At 43.8% G+C, this 20,541-nt stretch overlaps 1 protein-coding gene across 3 annotated transcripts in view; it reads right to left on the reverse strand.

Moving 5' to 3' along the window:
• MRE11 (MRE11 double strand break repair nuclease) overlaps positions 1-20,541 on the reverse strand; it is a 297,684-nt gene that overhangs the window by 221,104 nt on the left and 56,039 nt on the right. For all 3 annotated transcript variants that reach the window (XR_012881284.1, XM_075851486.1, XM_075851485.1), the window contains 4 exons: positions 14,209-14,296; positions 12,362-12,503; positions 3,122-3,236; positions 418-603 (listed from right to left, as the gene is read on the reverse strand). Coding sequence is in view for 2 of the 3 variants with exons in the window: in XM_075851486.1 (XP_075707601.1) it covers positions 418-603; positions 3,122-3,236; positions 12,362-12,503; positions 14,209-14,296 (531 nt within the window). In the remaining variant the exon portion in view is untranslated. The remainder of the gene's footprint in view (positions 1-417; positions 604-3,121; positions 3,237-12,361; positions 12,504-14,208; positions 14,297-20,541) is intronic.

The raw sequence follows: 20,541 nt of genomic DNA on the forward strand, positions 1-20,541 counted from the left end.
ACCAACTTTTTGTGTTTTGTTTTGCACATTTGGGAGTGGTGACTGCCTCCATTTTGGGTGTGCACTCCTCCCATTGGCGGCAGCAATTACATGCTCCCCACATGTGAACAAACACCGTGAGGACCCCCGGAGTATCAGCGCTAGATCGCCGGGGGGAAGAATAGGCGAGTACTGATTCTTTCTTTAACAACCCCGATATGCAGTAAGCTCCCTCTAGTGGTGGCTGCAGCTAGAATTTTATCATCTAGCTTTGTCTATACAGGGAATTTAAAGCTGTATATTAGAAAAACTGACCGCTATAAAAACATATTAAGAAAGAAATCCGCTCACAATGTTGGACCTAAAGACTACACAGTGTTAAAAAGTGGACATTCACTTAATGTTAATTGAAATTGATATGAAATGTAATGGACTTACTTCTGTATTGCCTCTCCAGGGGACAGGGAAGTGGCCACAGAGCTCCCGGGTTGTGAAACATAGAATAACTGCTGCTCGTTCCTCACCGGCGCTATTTTACATTCATGTTCATGGCCCCAGATTACCAAATCTAAAAAGTCATCCAGAAACTGCTCAGGGATGTAATTTGTGGCTCCGTGTTTACTCCTGTAAACGAACAACATAAAAAAGTAAATTGTCAACTGTGAAAAGTATCAAAGTCTATCACACTAGGGAGGTATGGGGTCATTTTCAAACATAGCTCCACCAGAGGACGTGTTGAGTAACTTTGCAAACACATATCGTGTCTGATACTCTACTCTAGTTCACTTCCTTGCATTCAGGTTTCTGCTGGTTTCCTGTTAGCTCTCAGGATGAATAATCTCACGTATTTCTGCTGTTCCCTGCTAGCAATGTGTCTATGCAGAGCACACTCCGATGTAGTGCTTACACCATTCACTGTACAGTATACCAATTATAGAAATTAGTTTGCATATGTTTTCAATAAGTGGAAAGGAGAAACCCACAGTCAGACTGCTCTGACAGCGGCTTATCTACTAAAGAACAAAAGGATCGGGACATAACCATACACATTAGATGGTCGGCCAGTCCTGCCGAAATCGGCGGGTTCAGCTAACAAACGTCTAAGGCTGGGATAGCATTGTGCATTTTTAACATTGTTTTTTTGGTTTTAGTTGATGAACTCCCATTGAGAGACCTGGGAATTTATAAAAAACAAAACAAAAAAAAACCATGTTAAAAACGCAACTAAAACGCACAGTGTGAACCAGTCTAATGCTTACATAAAGAAAAAGGTTGCAGATCTTGTCATTATACAACAATTAGGCCTGAATGTGACAAAGAATTTTAGATTAATACAATAAAATCAAAATAGTGTTTATTGTGGTCATTCATGTGAAAGAGAACCAGTCACCAGATTTCACAATAGAAACTGCATAAATTATTAAATAGATCTCAGATAGCTGATGAAGCTGGTGTACTAACTTTGAAAATCCATGTTGGAAAGGCTATATAATAATTTTTCAAAGATTTCCCGTCTGATATTGAAATGACCATTTTATGAGACCAAATATAAGCATGATGTAATCTCAAACTCCTCCCACTTACAGCTGACAAGTTCATTTCAGTGGACCTTCTCCCTTGCACCATTCTAAGAGTCTCGCACATGCTCAAGCTGCGGTCCCTGGTTCTGCAGTGAGAGAGCCAGTCTTCCAGCAGAAGTTTTAGTGTGAAATTACAGCTTCTAACTCTATCTGCTGCTTTCTTTTACTGCAGAGCCAGGGACCTGAAGCTTGTACTAAGCACGTGGGAGAGCGAGGGAGACTGAAGCATGTACTGTGAATGTGCAAGAATTCAGAATGATACAGTGGAAGAGGGACAATGAGTTTGTCAGCTCTAGGTGAGAGGAGATTGTCAGCTCTAGGTGAGAGGAGATTGCGATTACATCATGCATATACTCGGTCTCGTAAAATGCTCATTTTAATATCCGGCAGTAAACGTTGAGAAATAATTATAGTCATTCTTTACACAGATTTTCAAAGTAAGCACACCAGCATCATCAGGTCTAAATATATTTAACAATGTATGCAGTTTGTAAAGTGAAATCTGGTGACAGATCCCCTTTAAAGAGGCTCTGTCACCAGATTTTGCAACCCCTATCTCCTATTGCAGCAGATCGGCGCTGCAATGTAGATTACAGTAACTTTTTTTTTTTCAAAAACGAGCATTTTTGGCCAAGTTGTGACCATTTTTATATTTATGCAAATGAGGCTTTCTTAAGTACAACTGGGCGTGTTTAAAGTTATGTACAACTGGGTGTGTTTTGTATATGTACATCTGGGCGTTTTTACTTCTTTTACTAGCTGGGCGTTGTGAATAGAAGTGTATGATGCTGACGAATCAGCATCATCCACTTCTCTTCGTTAACACCCAGCTTCTGGCAGTGCATAGACACACAGCGTGTTCTCGAGAGATCACGCTGTGACGTCACTTCCTGCCCCAGCTCCTGCATCGTGTCGGACGAGCGAGGACACATCGGCACCAGAGGCTACATCGACTTACCTGCAAACGCTGATGCTGCTGCAGAATCAACTATAGCCTCTGTCGCCGATGTGTCCTCGCTCGTCCGACACGATGCAGGACCTGGGGCAGGAAGTGACGTCACAGCGTGATCTCTCGAGAACACGCTGTGTGTCTGTGCACTGCCAGAAGCTGGGTGTTAACAAAGAGAAGTGGATGATGCTGATTCGTCAGCATCATATACTTCTATTCACAACACCCAGCTAGTAAAAGAAGTAAAAACTCCCAGATGTACACACACAATACACGCCCAGTTGTACTTAAGAAAGCCTCATTTGCATAATTATAAAAATGGTCATAACTTGGCCAAAAATGCTCGTTTTTGAAAAAAAAAACGTTACGGTTATCTACATTGCAGCGCCGATCTGCTGCAATAGGAGATAGGGGTTGCAAAATCTGGTGATAGAGCCTCTTTAAGGATTTTCCTTTGCCTTATGGAGACAACCCTTTAAATATGGCTCCGATCATTCCACCTACAAAATATTTCCATGAAGTGGGTTTGAAACTTTGAAAACAATCTCAAAAACGTCCATAACATAGACCAGCTGTCCAGGCCATACCTGGAGGATCAGCCAGTGAACCTTACCTGTTCTGATGAATAACAAATAAGTTGAACCAGCTGGACTCATCCTCCCGGGGCCGTAACATTGTAACTTGTTTATTAACAAACATTCTATAAAGTCTTTCATCTGGAATAGACCCTAAAGGGAGACAAAGCAGAACAGCAAATGACAATACAGAAACACTGACAAGTACATAATATGCAGTAGACAGGACACCGGAAGTTTATGGTAATACACTGTCATTTTGTCATTATAACAATTAGAGACAAGTATAGCAAAATACACTACATGGTGCTACTTGAATATAGAGCCAGCACAAAACAATCTGCAAACCTGCGCGATGTGGAACTACAAGTCACTGAATGTACTAAAGGCAGAACTTAAAATTAATGTCAACCCCTTAAACAAAATACATCCACATTAAAACTTATTCGGTATTAGATATAGAGTTTTGATAAAGAGCTCCAAATAGATCCAGAGTTAAAAAATAAAATTCTGGCTGCATGCCGCCCCCACTATTGGGAGCTTAGGAGCTTACCATGTAATTTATAAATACACCATTTTTAAAAGGAGCCCAACCTGGACAATCCCTTTTAGCCAAAACGTAAAATCTATGAGAATCCATATATTTTTCCCCATAGTGCCCCAACAGGGAAAATGTGGTACTACACAATGCCAATTTATATGATGAGGAAAAGAGAGCTCAATTGATATGATCGTTTTAGTAGCCAAAAAAGAAGGACCTCCACAGACATCAATAGAAAACAAAGTAGAAAGGTAGCAGATTTTACATTTTCGGTACACAGGCCATCTGGCTCCTGAGGTTAGTTCAGCCCAGAGCTAATACTTTTATAAAAATTATAATTTCAATAGAACTTAAAAAGGGCTATCCCATAAATAATTTTCATATGAAAAGTCTAGAAATGCTGTTAACAGATGTTCTAATGTAACCTGCAGTGTTTCTAGCATACCGTTTTAATGTTTTTAAACCATGTTTTGATTCCACACGTTCCCCTCGGAGCTGCTGTTAAACTGCGCTTCTGTGGGAGGGGCTCTGAGAATCTCCTTCCCCCTCGGGCAGCTTTTGTTATAGTCAATTTTCCTTCCTCTGCAGAACCAGTCTCCTCAGCTTTACGGCCATGTTACTGCTGAGGCTCTGCTCCTTCCCTGACAAGCAGGGCAGAAAGCTATTTCTATTGGCTGCTCTGCAGAAAATCACTATGCAGAGACCTGGCTGTAGGGAGAGTGACTGAACACGTGTGCCCAGGGCCGCCATCAGGAATTTCAGGGCCCCCTACAGCTAAATTTTCTGGGCCTCCCTACCGTGGCACCGCCTGTTAACGGTACTCCGTCCAGCACTATATCATGGTACCGAGGGCCGCCATCAGGGGGGGTATTAGGGGTACTGATGTGAGAGGCCCGGCCAAACCTAATTGAAAGGGGGGCCCGGCAAACTGCCGCGACTTGCCTTTGGTAGAAAAAAAACAGGCCTCTGCAATGGGGCCCGTTTTTTTCACCAAAAGAATGTCGTGAGCTGCGGGCCCCCCTTTCAATTAGGTTTGGCCGGGCCTCTCACATCAGTACCCATAATACCCCCCCTGATGGCGGCCCTGGGTAGCATGGGGGTCGTTATGGGGGCCGTCAAACACCGCCGCCCGTGCGACCGATCGCGCGCACCGGCAAACTCCTGCGCATGCGCACCCGCAACCGCGCACCGAATTTTGACCTGCCCACACTATCTTGCCGCGTTTTTTGCCTGCGGCGATTGAGCACAGCAGACAAAAAACGCAGGGAAAAATTCATTTTCTGCCTCCCATTGATTTCGATGGCAGGTCAGAGGCAGAACCGTGGCAAGAAAGGATGTGCTGCTTTTTCTTTTTTCCGCGACTGGCTCCCATTGATTTCAGATTAAATCAATGGGAGGCGGTTTTGGAAGTTGTTTGGTGCTGATTCTGACGCAGTGTCCGAGTCAATATCAAGGCCCAAAAACTCTGAACTGGGCCTTATTGTTAGGGCTTATTCAGAGGAACGTGTAATACGTCCGTGCAACGTGCGTGATTTTCACGCGCCTCGCACGGACCTATGTTACTCTATGGGGCCGTGCAGACTGTCCGTGAGTTTCACGCAGTGTGTGTCCGGGTGTCCGCTGCGTAAAACTCACGACATGTCCTATATTTGTGCATTGTTCGAGCATCACGCACCCATTGAAGTCAATGGGTGCGTGAAAATCACGCCCAGCACTTCCGCAGCCGTATAAACTATGAACGAAAACAGAAAAGCACCACGTGCTACAAACAGAGTGTCATAATGATGGCGGCTGAGGAAAATCACGCAGCCGCGCATCATACGCTGCTGACACACGGAGCTGTTATGGACCTTTTGCATGCGCAAAACGCCACGTTTTTGCGCGCGCAAAAAGCACACGCTCGTGTAAATCCGGCCTTAGGGTAGGAACACACTAGGCATGAACACTGCGGATTTTATGCAACACATTTTATTGTGGATAATCCGCAGCGTATCACAGTCGCAGCAGAGTGGATGAGATTTGAACAAATCTCATCCACACGCTGCAAAAAAAATGGACCTGCAGTGTGGCTTTTGGCTTTTTAAGCCGCAGCGTGTCAATGTATTCTGTGGAATCGCTGCTCCTCTGTTGCGGAAATGCTGCGGTTCTGCCGCAAAAATCACAAAAGAGAAAAAAAAAAGGCACTTTTTGCGCATGCAAAAGGTCCATAACAGCTCCGTGTGTCAGCAGCGTATGATGCGTGGCTGCGTGATTTTCGCGCAGCCGCCATCATTATGACACTCTGTTTGTATGTTTGTAGCACGTGGTGCTTTTCTGTTTTCATTCATAGTTTATACTGCTGCGGAAGTGCTGGGCGTGATTTTCATGCACCCATTGACTTCAATGGGTGCGTGATGCTCGAACAATGCACAAATATCGGACATGTCGTGATTTTTACGCAGCGGACAAACGGACACACGCTGCGTGAAAATCACTGACAGTCTGCACGGCCCCGTAGAGTAACATAGGTCCGTGCGAGGCGAGTGAAAATCACTGACAGTCTGCACGACCCCATAGAGTAACATAGGTCCGTGCGAGGCGCGTGAAAATCACGCGCGTTGCACGGATGTATTACATGTTCGTCTGAATAAGCCCTAACAATAAGGCCCAGTTCACAGAGTTTTTGGGCCTTGATATTGACTCGGACACTGCGTCAGAATCAGCACCAAACAACTTCCAAAACCGCCTCCCATTGATTTAATCTGAAATCAATGAGAGTAAGTCGCGTAAAAAAGAAAAAGCAGCACATCCTTTCTTGCCGCGGTTCCGCCTCTGACCTCCCATCGAAATCAATGGGAGGCAGAAAATGCATTTTTCGCTGTGTTTTTTGTCTGCTGTCCTCAATCGCCGCAGGCAAAAAACGCAGCAAAAAAACGCGGCAAGATAGTGTGGGCAGGTCAAAATCTGCCTCAAAATTCTTTAAGGAATTTTGAGGCAGATTTTTTTTCTGCCTGCAAAATACTCTGTGTGAACAGGGCCATACATAATCAGCACTTTGAGACATTTTACTCACTGTGTCAGAAGAACTGCTCCCACTCCAGTCCTCGTCAGGCGATGTCTTCGGTCCAGATGTCGTCCTTCACCTCCAGGCTCCAGAAAATTGATCGACGAACTCCTGCCGCCGTGCAACAACTGGACCCCTCCCCCTCTCTTTACGTAGCTACGCTCTTGAGAGAGGAGGAGGCGGAGAAGGAGGCGGAGAAGAAGGAGGAGGCGGAGAAGAAGGAGGAGGCGGAGAAGGAGGAGGCGGAGAAGGAGGAGGAGGCGGAGAAGAAGGAGGAGGAGGCGGAGGCGGGCCAGAAGGTAAGTAGTCTGTGTGCCGGGGATGTTCGGGGATGTTCTTGTGGTGCGGGCACGAGCAGGTTGCGCGCCGGCACGCCCGGTCGTTCGGGCGCACGCCTGCGAACCTTCGTGCGCGCGCGCTTGTGCAGTCGAGCGCGCGCGGTTGCGCGTTTGCGGTCCAGCGCGCGCGCGCAAGCGGGCGGTGTTTTACGAGAGGGGGGCCCGCAGCTCACGTCTGTGTTTTACAAGAGGGGGGCCCGCAGCTCACGACATTGTTTTTTTCTACCAAAGGCAAGTCGCGGCAGTTGCCGGGCCCCCCTTTCAATTAAGTTTGGCTGGGCCCCCTACAGTAGTACCCCTAATACCCCCCTGATGGCGGCCCTGCGTGTGCCCCCCAGAACTCAGCTCATTAGGTGAGCAAGCACATTTCTATACACATTAAAGAGGCTCTGTCACCACATTATAAGTGCCCTGTCGCCTACATAAGGAGATGGGCGCTGTAATGTAGGTGACAGTAATGCTTTTTATTTAAAAAAAACAATATAGTTTCACAACGTTAGGAGCGATTTTGGTTTATGCTAATGAGCTTTCTTAATGCCCAAGTGGGCGTATTTTTACTTTCGACCAAGTGGGCGTTGTACAGAGGAGTGCATGACGCTGACCAATCGGCATCATGCACTCCTATATTCATTTACACTGCACTAGCGATATAGATATATCACTATGTGCAGCCTCATACACAAGCCCTAACATTACTACAGTGTCCTGATAATGAATACACATGACCATCCAGCCTGGACGTCATGTGTACTCAGAATCCTGACACTTCTGAATCTTTTCTGTGAGATTCCAGCAACGGATACGATATCTCGCGAGATTACGAGGTAAACGAGATTTCGTATCCGTTGCTGTAAATCTCACAGAAAAGAGTCAGAAGTGTCAGGATTCTGAGTACATATGACGTCCAGGCTGGATTTCATGCACATAGTGATATATCTATATCGCTAGTGCAGTGTAAATGAATGGAGAGGAGTGCATGATGCCGATTGGTCAGCGTCATACACTCCTCTGTACAACGCCCACTTGGTCAAAAGTAAAAGTACGCCCACTTGGGCATTAAGAAAGCTCATTAGCATAAACCAAAATCACTCCTAACGTTGTGAAAAAAGATCGTTTTTTTAAATAAAAAGCATTACTGTCACCTACATTACAGCGCCCATCTCCTTATACAGGAGACAGGGCACTTATAATGTGGTGACAGAGCCTCTTTAAATACCAGTATATAGATATAGGAGAAACAGAGTCTGTAGCCAATATATTATCAGAAAATATCAAAACAAAGCTTTATTTAAATATGCAAGATAAGAAACATTTAAAAAGATATATATAACAGGAGAAACTCAATAAAAAATGACATAGAGACACATCAGGAGAGCCAGAGTCATAAATATTAAGCCCTTGTTGTATAGGTTTGCAGTAGGAATATCACTGGTATGAAATATGGTAGTTTGAACTCAGTGCGTGTGTTGATGCTAATAAGGGACATAAATGGTCCAGAAAAAGAGCGTCATGTACTAAAAAAATGAATCTAAACCATACCCTGAAAATACCGGGATAGTCAGGATAATCTTACCCATAGAGTGTCCTTAGCTGTATCCCGATGGTCACTGTGTGCGCCCCGACGCGCGTTTCGCAGATGTCCGCTTCCTCCTTGCTTTGTTTTGATCTTTTCTGATAATATATTGGCTACAGACTCTGTTTCTCCTATATCTATATACTTATTATAGAGTTGCCTTATCAATACATATGGGAGGATGTTCCTTGGAACAATACCTAGCCCAGTAAACGTGTTTGCTTCTGGAGACTCCACCTGGTATTTAAAGTAACTGATAGTCATACTATGTAAGTAATATCTCAGAACTTTCCATTGGATCATTTTTTTTAACCGCATCAGATGTATTTATTTTGACAATTTTAAAAGAATGATTGGCAAATAATTTCTCCCGTTCAATGCTATATTTGCAAATCTGCAAAATGTGAAAAGAGAGAAAAATTCTAATAATCACAAAAATGTGGTACTTGTTTCCAGCACAGAACTGCAATATAATTTAACAGGGTCAGAAGCAGAATGCCGACCATAGACAAATTAGGAAACTCCCAATTAAAAATTTTATAGCAGCATATTTTATGTTAACATTTTAGTTTGGATTTTCTTCCTGAAGGTTCTTTCCCGTTGCAATGTAGTAATATATTCTTATCTTGTAAGTTTTAGTGAAAACTTCTTCCCCATATAATAACATTACGTGTTTCCATTCCACTTGTCAGTGCGCCCCATCCCTACACAGTCTGACAATGTCCAATCAGTGCTGACCGTGTCACTGTGTCGAAACACACCATATTGACAAGGGGAATGTTAACACCTTTTTTTCAATTTATTCATACATTTCCAGGAGGAATAACAGAGGGACACCACAATGCAGTATTCCTAAGAAAATATGCTCCTGTATTTATAGTTCATGGGGCATACGAGTATTTACTAACACAGACAGGTCAAAAGAAATGACAGGTCCTGTATAAGGAAGCAGTTTTGATCGGAAAAACAATGGGGGAAATTTATTAAACACTGGTGTCGAATTTACGCAAAAACTTGGCTCTTTGTTTTTTTGCCACTTTTGCAAAAAGGGGCAAGACTTTACTATAATTTATGCCCCAAACTGACGTGAATTATAGCGCAAATCTATGCTAGCTAGATGTGACATAGATTTGACTTTCTGTCGCACGGATAGCCGGAAATTTGCCTAATATACACAGTGGAGTCCCATTATTATGAGCAGCAGTAATACTAATACCGAGAGTAGCCGCCGTGTGCAGCACGGACAGCAGCTAGACGGGCTGGGAGTGACTCAATAAGGTGCTGGTCGGGTGTCTCCGGTATCTGGCGCCGCTGACTGCAGCGCATCCCACATTTGCTGGAGGGTGCGTGGGGGGGATCCATAGAGCGAACAAGACGATGGAGGTCCCACAGATGCTCAATTGGGTTCAAGTCTGGCAAATTACGGGGCCAGGGAAGTACTTGGAGGTCTTAGTCGTGCTCTTCCAACCACTGTCGGACATTTCTAGCCGTGTGACATGTCGTATTGTCTTGCTGGAAGATTCCATTTGCCCCAGGGAAGACAAACAGCATGTATGGGGGGAACGTGATCTGCAATGATGGATTCATACCCAAAACGGTTCAGATCCTTCCACACGGATGAGTGGGCGCAGAGAATGCCATGGAAAAATTCCCCAGGCCATAACGCTGCCGCCACTAGCTTGTGTTCCTCCAGCAATGTGTCACAGTTCTGGGGTATGGGGACCCACTAGGCTGCTCCGCCGTAGCGGAGTGGCAGCTGGCCAAACAACAGTCAATGAAAAGTCTTTAGCACAAGAGTACATGTATGAGAGTTCCGACAGACACGAGATGTAGCAGATGATTTGGCACAGATGATTCATGGCACAGATGAAAATTCACGTGGCATATGATACTAGACGTGGCAGATGGAATAAACTCGACTCCAACACTAGACTTTAGCTCAGGAAAAAACACAGTTACAGGATCCATGAAGCAGGGTACGGGAACACATGGAATAGAATACAACTAAGGGGCCCTTTGCTTAAACGAACATGGGAAGATGATAACAACAACGCTCATGTACAGGAAGGAGGGCAGGACAGACTTATATAGGACAGGGTGCACAGGGATAGGCTGGAGGTTACGCACGGTGGCCCTTTAAGAGGACACCACTATGCGCACCCTAAGGGAGAGATCATTGGACGGGAGCAGTACATGCCGGTGTCCTCGAGGAGGATGCCGGCGGACAGGTAACAAATGTTGGCAGCCGCTAGGAGAAGCGGATAGCAGCAAACGATGGCCACCAGCGATACACAATGGTAGAAGGGTTCTCTGATGTTTCTCGCCTGACACACCAACGCCCATCCGGCTGATAAAGCAGAAAACGTGACTCATCGGTGGTTCAATTCCGATACTGCCGTGCAAATTTAAGCCTTTTTTTCCGATGCACCTTTGTTACATAGGAGCAGTGACCATCCGTCTGCTTCGGAACCCCATATGGAGTAGGGTTTGCTGAACTGTTGTTTTAGACACTCGTCTAGTAGCCCCCTGGTTGATATTCACGGTGACCTGCTCCACTGTAACGCGTCGTTTGGCCTTCGTAGCCGACGTTCACCTCTCACAGCAATGGCGCGTGGTGCTCCGCAGTTTCCACTACGGTTATTCCCAATGGTGCCATTTGTCCACTCACGATACACTTTCACCACAGCAGCACGCGAACCGTTCACAAACTACGCTGTGTGAGAAATACTGCCACCCTTGGCCCGAAAAGCCAATAATTATCCCTTTTTGCAACTCTGATAAATCGCCCCTTTCACCCACGGCAACAACGAGTGATATGTGATCAGACAGCATATTGCACACCTTATATACCCACCAAGCCAACCCGTGGCACATCACTGCCTCCATGGGCTACGCGCTGCCAATGACGAAAGTAGAAGGTGGTCCTAATAATGTGACCCGACTGTGTATAATCAGCTGCATCTTACTTCAGCGTGTTTCCGATTAAGACGTTAAGTCGTATGAACAACTAGTCTTAATAAATTACCCCCAATGTCCTTCATGATTTTGTCTATGAAAATAGACATACAGGTCTGCAGACAATCCCTTATGTGACCTGTCTGATAGTCATTCTCTGCAAACCTCAGGAGATTTTAGATCTACATGAAGAAATGGTGTCATCAATCCTACTAAAAAATGTTTTCACATCTTGGAAGGAAAATACTTGACATTTAAAAATAAATTGGTATCCGTTCCCCAAGATTACATGTATTCCATGCGGGAAATGCAAACTCTATTATTAATAGTGAGGGATCAGCCCATATAGACACAGAGGAGAAAGGTTTTTTCTTTTGAAGTTACATCCGTATCCACTAAAATTTGAAAAACACTTTTATAGTATTTCATTTTCCACACATTACATATGTTGCATGGAAGCCTCAGACGCTGCAAGGGGTTTAGCCTTTGACCGATTCTGCACAAAGAATAATTGCTGTAAAGTTCAGTATTGTTATACATCCTCCACTACAACCCTCACTGTAACAGATTCACATGGAAGGAAATAGCATAACATCTGGAAATATCTTACTTTAAAAATGATGTTATCCAACAATATATCGATCGATCGATCGATCGATCGATCGATCGATAGATAGAGTTGGTGTCCGTCGTTTCACAGATCTGCCACTTCCAGTTTCCGTCATTCCGTTTCTATGACAAAACAGATTAACTAAAACACAAGTGCAGATGTGAACATAGCCTAATGCATGAATTAGACAGTAATCACCTCCAGAGGAGAAGCCTTACCTAGCCCATACATCGCAATCTTCGTCTGGCCTTTCTGCAGCAGGACTGGGCTTATGTCTATTTTCTCTACGGATGTGGAGCGTCCAAAATGGTTTACAAGTCCAGCACAGCTTAGTAAGTCCAGTGCACACAGACCATCCGCCTGTAAAGTAACAACATGGAGGAATTACCTGTTATAGCTGGTGACAGCATCCTATAAACGGTGTTTGAGTTGTCTCCTCCGGGGCTGGGGGGGCTGAAAGGTCTCAATATACACATCAAAGTGGTTTTATATGACCCCCTCAATCCTGCGGACGGTAGGGAGCATGGGTCTCGGTTTCTGGCTAAATGTAGCTGTGCATGTGCAGTCCCTCTCCAGTAACGGGTTGTCCCATCTGTTCTACAAAGGCATGGCACAGATTCTCAGAGACAACTGACCAACTCCTCCGTGTTTACTTCACCTTAAGGGATAAAGGGGCCGAGCAGCGTTTGGTCTCCACTGCAGACAGTAAGAAGGTTTCAGAAAGCTGCCTCTCAGCCAAAGGCGCCAGGTGGAAAACATAGAGCTCCTGTTTTTCCTGGTCCAATTTCAAGTTGACAGACGATTTACTGAGGTGTGGGAATTGGCTCAGAGAATGGGCTTAGTTTGCTTGGTCTCCATTGCAGACAGAGTTGCCATTAAAAACAAGAATCAAAAGTTTCCAAAGCTTATTGTTTTAGATACACTGACACAATGTTGTAATAAGGGACAGAACAAGATCACAGAAGATGGTGAACGTTTTTATTTCAATCTTGTTTTTTTTACTTCATTGTCCCTTTAAAGAGGCTCTGTCACCACATTATAAGTGCCCTGTCTCCTATATAAGGAGTTCGGCGCTATAATGTAGGTGACAGTAATGCTTTTTATTTAAAGAAAACAATCTGTTTTCACCACTTTATTAGTGATTTTAGATTTATGCTAATGAGTTTCTTAATGCCCAAGTGGGCGTGTTTTTACTTTAGACCAAGTGGGCGTGTTTTTACTTTAGACCAAGTGGGCGTGTTTTTACTTTAGACCAAGTGGGCGTTGTACAGAGGAGTGTATGACGCTGACCAATCAGTGACCAATCAGCATCACACACTCCTCTCCATTCATTTAGGCAGCGCATAGGGATCATTTGCTGTCTTATACTAACACATTAACGATACTCAAGTGTTTAGACAGTGAATAGACATTCCACGGGATGTCTATTCACAATCCCTGCACTTCGTTACTCTGTCTGTGGTAGTTACAGCAGAGGAAGCGTGATCTCGCGAGATTACGTGGTAAATGACAAGTTACAACGAGATTACGCTTCCTCTGCTGTAACTACCACAGACTGAGTAACGAAGTGCAGCGATTGTGAATAGACATCCCGTGGAATGTCTATTCACTGTCTAAACACTTCAGTATCGTTAATGTGTTAGTATAAGACAGCACATAGTGATCTAAAAGGATCCCTATGCGCTGAGTAAATGAATGGAGAGGAGTGCATGACGCTGATTGGTCAGCGTCGTACACTCCTCTGTACAACGCCCACTTGGTCTAAAGTAGAAACACGCCCACTTGGGCATTAAGCAACTCATTAGCTTAAATCTAAATTCGCTAATAAAGTGGTGAAAACAGATAGTTTTTTTTAAATAAAAAGCATTACTGTCACCTACATTACAGCGCCGATCTCCTTATGTAGGAGACAGGGCACTTATAATGTGGTGACAGAGTCTCTTTAAGAAGACCTATACTATACTATACTGATATTTCCACTCTACTTTTCTGCTATATTGTCTTCTATCAGCTACGTTTTCTGAGGGAAGTCCATTTATATACATTGTTAGATTAGCATAATTACCCCAGTCGGATCATCATGGTTTCCATGGACACTAAATGCTGGTATAGAAATGTTTAAATTGTCATCCTGATAATTCACCCAAGGAAATCTGTAAAAAATAAAAAGGAAATATGTAGAAGATAACCATAAGAATTACAATGTTCAATGTCAATGTAACCAGTACAGATTTTACCCATGGCAACAATTAGTGCTATGTGATCAGACAGCCTATCACACCCCTAATACACCCACCAAGCCCACGACACATCACTTCCATCATGGACCACGCGCTGCCGACGTCGAAAGTAGAAGGTGGTTATAATAATGTGACTCGACCGTGTGTGTGCATGTATATATATATATATATATATATATATATATATATATATATATATATATATATATATATATATACATACACACAGTGAAGGAAATAAGTATTTGCTGATTTTGTAAGTTTGCCCACTGTCAAAGACATGAACAGTCTAGAATTTTTAGGCTAGGTTAATTTTACCAGTGAGAGATAGATTATATAAAAAAAAACAGAAAATCACATTGTCAAAATTATATATATTTATTTGCATTGTGCACAGAGAAATAAGTATTTGATCCCTTTGGCAAACAAGACTTAATACTTGGTGGCAAAACCCTTGTTGGCAAGCACAGCAGTCAGACGTTTTTTGTAGTTGATGATGAGGTTTGCACACATGTTAGATGGAATTTTGGCCCACTCCTCTTTGCAGATCATCTGTAAATAATTAAGATTTCGAGGCTGTCGCTTGGCAACTCGGATCTTCAGCTCCCTCCATAAGTTTTCGATGGGATTAAGGCCTGGAGACTGGCTAGGCCACTCCATGACCTTAATGTGCTTCTTTTTGAGCCACTCCTTTGTTGCCTTGGCTGTATGTTTCGGGTCATTGTCGTGCTGGAAGACCCAGCCACGAGCCATTTTTAATGTTCCGGTGGAGGAAAGGAGGTTGTCACTCAGGATTTGACGGTACATGGCTCCATCCATTCTCCCATTGATGCGGTGAAGTAGTCCTGTGCCCTTAGCATAGAAACAACCCCAAAACATAATGTTTCCACCTCCATGCTTGACAGTGGGGACGGTGTTCTTTGGGTCATAGGTAGCATTTCTCTTCCTCCAAACACGGCGAGTTGAGTTAATGCCAAAGAGCTCAATTTTAGTCTCATCTGACCACAGCACCTTCTCCCAATCACTCTCAGAATCATGCAGATGTAAATTTGCAAACTTCAGACGGGCCTGTACATGTGCCTTCTTGAGCAGGGAGACCTTGCGGGCACTGCAGGATTTTAATCCATTACGGCGTAATGTGTTACCAATGTGTTACCAATGGTAATGTGTTACCAATTTGGTCCCAGCTGCCTTGAGATCATTAACAAGTTCCCCCCGTGTAGTTTTCGGCTGAGCTCTCACCTTCCTCAGGATCAAGGATACCCCACGAGGTGAGATTTTGCATGGAGCCCCAGATCGATGTCGATTGACAGTCATTTTGTATGTCTTCCATTTTCTTACTATTGCACCAACAGTTGTCTCCTTCTCACCCAGCGTCTTACTTATGGTTTTGTAGCCCATTCCAGCCTTGTGCAGGTCTATGATCTTGTCCCTGACATCCTTAGAAAGCTCTTTGGTCTTGCCCATGTTGTAGAGGTTAGAGTCAGACTGATTAATTGAGTCTGTGGACAGGAGTCTTTTATACAGGTGACCATTTAAGACAGCTGTCTTTAATGATGGCACCAAGTTGATTTGGAGCGTGTAACTGGTCTGGAGGAGGCTGAACTCTTAAATATAATCTATCCTGGATACATACAAGCTGTATCTTGCGCTGAAAACTGAATCTGTTATGTCGGCGGGACTGACTGCTTCAGTGACAGTGGGTCCTGCGTGTCTCTGGCAGGGCTTAATAGGAGCACAAAGATGGCAGACATGTGGCCTTCGTTAGGCCTCCAGGCTGCCATGACAACCATCATCACCCCTCTCTTTCTATTGGCTTAGATGCCGCAGTCGCTTTTGACCGCAGCATCTAAGAGGTTAAACGAGCGGGATCTCGCTCATTGTAGTAAAGTGTCAGCGGTAACATACAACCAACAACCACTTAGAATGTAGGGTGACCATGCCGGCTATGACGTAAATATACGTCAAATGTTGGCAAGGGGTTAGACAAAAATCAAGGACGCAGCTCTAGTCCCGATCTACCCTGAGCTAGAGCAGGTTAAATTTGGAGCTGCTCTCACTTCAGCCTGTGTAAAAAGCAGAGGTGGGGGCAGAGGGTGATGTGCTGGCAGCATGCAGGGAGAGGAGGATGATCTGTGATCCTTTGCCTGTCCCTGTATGCACAGGGAGCCGGGTAAGATGGACTTTTATTCATGACACACACACACTATTTTATCAATCAGACAGCATACTTCCTCTGTGATTGTCACATATGGGGTAATTTTTTATTTTTTTTTACTCCATGACCTGGCCGTTTAACCCCTTGGATGCCGTAGTCAATGCTGTTTTTACAGAAGAAATGCTATTTTTAAATTATGGAAAAAAAAAAGTATAAAAAAAAGTACACAATTGATATTGTTGCATTCGCAATGACCCTTACTATAAAATGAATACATTATTTATCTTGCACGATAAACACGATAAGAAAAAGTCAAAATACAATGCCAGAATAGCTGGTCCTTAAAGGGTAAGTAAACGTTCGATAAACTTCTGACATATCATAGTGACATGTCAGAAGTTCTGATTGGTGGGGGTCCGAGCACCAAGAACCCCACCAATCGCTAAAACTAAGCTGCAGAAGTGCTCGTGTGGGCGCTCAGCCGCTTCGTTTCTGTTCGGCTTTTTCCAGAAAGCCGATGTATCGGAGTACAGGCTCATAGACTTTCTATTGAGCCCATACTCCGATACATTGATTTCTGGAAAAGCCGAACAGAAATGAAGCGGCTGAGCCCTCACACGAGCGCTTCTGCCACTTAGTTTTAGCGATTGCTGGTGGTCTCAGTGCTCGGACCGACACCAATCAAAACTTCTGACATGTCACTATGACATGCCAGAAGTTTGTCGAACATTTATTTACCCTTTAAGGCTAAAAATAGTTATGTCACTAAGGGGTTAAATGCACTTAAGGCACCTGAGTTATACGGCAACTATATTTGCTTGAGACATAAATTCAAAATCTACAATGGCAAAAAAAAAAAGGGACATTTTCGGGAGGTTTATTACCATTATGTGACCATAAGGGGTAAATGGAGTTTGGACTTCACATGAAAACTTTTCATGGATTTACAAATAGCAGATTTCAGCAGGAAATCCCTCTGAGGACATTAGTAATCGAGCCCCTAAGAGCAGTCTGTAATTGGATAAATCATGAATTTGCAGGCGCCAGCACAGAGTGACACCGGGCAGCATTTAATGTGACTCTTATATACATCGTCTGTCGGGAAAAATAATAGAGTTGACATTAAGAGACATTACTTATCCAGGGCAATGTCACTTGGAGAATATAATTAAGCTCTTAAATTACTCCAATGATCTTGTCTGACTGACTACTAGGGATTAATAGCATAAGTAATGTCTCACCAACCACACTGACATATATACGGTCAGACTCTTCGAAGAACACAGAACTTAAAGTCTACATGTACTACTCAATGCAAATCTATTGTACCCTGTTATCAGCCATTTCAGACTAGGGAGAGGATGACAAAGAGCCATCTGCTCTGAAGGAATCAGCACGATTATGTATTGCATGGTCATCTATTCATTTGACTGGGCACCATGTAATACCAACTTTTTTCCAGCAGTGGCCGCTACAGGAGAAATGTGCTTGACAGAGAGATGTTATCTGTGGACTCCTAAGTTATGTGGATACTGCTGCAATACTTCGGAGGGCCAGAGAACGCTCTTCGATGACCTTTGAGCGATCTCCGATATTGTTCTTTCAGGACATTGCAGCGGATATCTTGTTTTTACAAGAGACACACTTCCGGCACTCGTACACGCCTACGCTATCCCACACCATCTACCCCCGTTAGTTCCATAACACGCATTCCTCGACGTCCAAGGGCACTAGTGTAGGTGTTAGCAGACATTTACCCTTTACTGCATTGGCCGACCAGTCAGATCCAAATTCGAGATTTACATTTGTAAAGGGATTGATAGGGGCCACTTTAGTCACTCTAGCCAATTTTTATGTGCCCAACGTTGATCAGGCCAAGTGGTTAGCAGCTACTTTGGAAGCACTACACCTCTTTGCTGAAGGTGTTGTCATCATTGGGGGTGATATGAATTGCGTCCTTGGCCCCATTTTAGATACGACATCCATATCTCCCTCTTTGTCGCAAAGAGCCATGAGGAGGATTAAAAAGATGTTAGCTACATATAATTTTGCTGAGCCCTAGAGGACTTTGCACCCCAATGTCAGGGATTACTCTTTCTATTCTCCAGTACATGGCACTTACTACAGAATAGACCGCTTCTATATTACAGACCCACATTTACTTGGAGTTCAGGCAGCGGACATTGGTATTACAACAGTCTCGGACCATGTCCCGATTTCTATGACATCTCTACCTCTTAGGACCTGGACTTGGTCACTGAATAAGACGCTACTTGGGGAACAGAGGAACGTTGTACTCTCACAGGAGCGCCTAATGGAATATTTTTAATTTAATTGTACTGGCGAGACCTCGGAACCAATTGTATGGGAGGCACATAATTCATTCATTCATTAGGGGTGAATTGATCTCCCTAGGTGCACGACTCAAAAAGGCTAGATTGCTAAAAATAAATGTCCTATTGAAACAAGTTTCGTCACTGGAATGTTTGAGTAAGAGATCCGGGTTGGTGGACAAACAAACTGACCTTCTTAAACTAAGGAACGAATTAAAAGATCTGTTAAATATAAAAGCGGCAAAAGCTCTACAGAGGTGCAAACATAAACATTATGCGCATGGGGATAAAGGGTCTAAAGTGATGTCAGCAATTATTAAGAAGCAAAAAGAGAAATCGCAAATATCTAGCATAACTTTAGAGGATGGCAGAGAAGTCTCAGACACCTCGGACATCGCTTCAGAGTTCCACCGGTTTTATACTTCATTGTATAATCTGCGGGAATCCCCACATGTGTGAACATATCGGAAGAACCAATTTAGTTTCAGCCTTCCTGGACTCTTTACAACTGCCCAGATTATCCGATGCCGATCGAGAATCTTTACTCGCCCCCTTCACGCTTGAAGAGATATCTAAAGTGTTATCATCTATTCCGATAGGTAAGAGTCCGGGCCCTGATGGTTTACCAATTATATATAATAAAAAGTTTTCCGAAATACTAGCCCCACATTTTCTCTCCCTCTGCAACTCACTCCTACAGGGACAGAATCTCCCCAGACAAATGCTTGAAGCATTCATTACTCTAATACCTAAAGATGGTAAAGATCTGACAAAATGTGCAAGTTACGGGCCGATTTCCCTTTTAAATGCAGACAGTAAGTGGTGGGCAAAGCTCATTACTCAACACTTACAGGTTTTTCTCCCCAGACTTTTTTCGCCGGAGCAAACAGGGTTTATTCCAGGCCGGGAAGGTAGGTTTAATACCACTAGATTAATCAATGCAATTGCCTTCGCCAAACAACGTCGCCTCCCGTTGGTTCTTCTCTATGAGAAGGCTTTTGATAGGGTTTCCTGGCATTTTGTGGAGGCTGTGTTGGAGAGATTGGGTTCCCCAAGCACCTTTAATGGAGCAATTTTTGTAGGCTCAAGATAAATGGTACGCTATCCCCGATTTTTGAGATTAGTAATGGGACCAGACAGGGATGCCCTTTCCCTCCTTCACCTTTCATATTAGTAATGGAAACTCTTATCAGGAAAATCACACAGTCCCCTGAAATTAAGGGACTACAAATTGGTCCCCACCTGCATTCTACCGCAGCGTTGGCAGACGACCTTTTAGTTTTGATTACAAATCCGACTTAGGCCCTCCCTAAGTTATTGGACATCTTTGAAGAATTTGGAAAACTATCCAACTTCAAGATAAATTGTGAAAAACCTGAAGTTCTTAACGTTAGTGCCCCACGATCAATAATAGCTATGCTGAAATCGTTGGTCCCGTTTTCATGGCCCTCGGATGCGATTAAATATCTGGGGATTCGCATTCCCATTAACCCTAACGATTTATACCTACGTAACTATAAACCCTTGCTATTGAAAACAGCGGACCAGCTATTCCACTTCCATATTCAGTATGTTTCTTGGCTAGGGAGGAAAAACATTAAAACATACATCTTACCTTAGATTCTTTATACGCTGTTAGCAGTTCCCATAAAATGACCTAGATGCTT

Source organism: Rhinoderma darwinii, chromosome 2, assembly GCF_050947455.1.
Source record: "Rhinoderma darwinii isolate aRhiDar2 chromosome 2, aRhiDar2.hap1, whole genome shotgun sequence".
Taxonomy (NCBI): domain Eukaryota; kingdom Metazoa; phylum Chordata; class Amphibia; order Anura; family Rhinodermatidae; genus Rhinoderma; species Rhinoderma darwinii.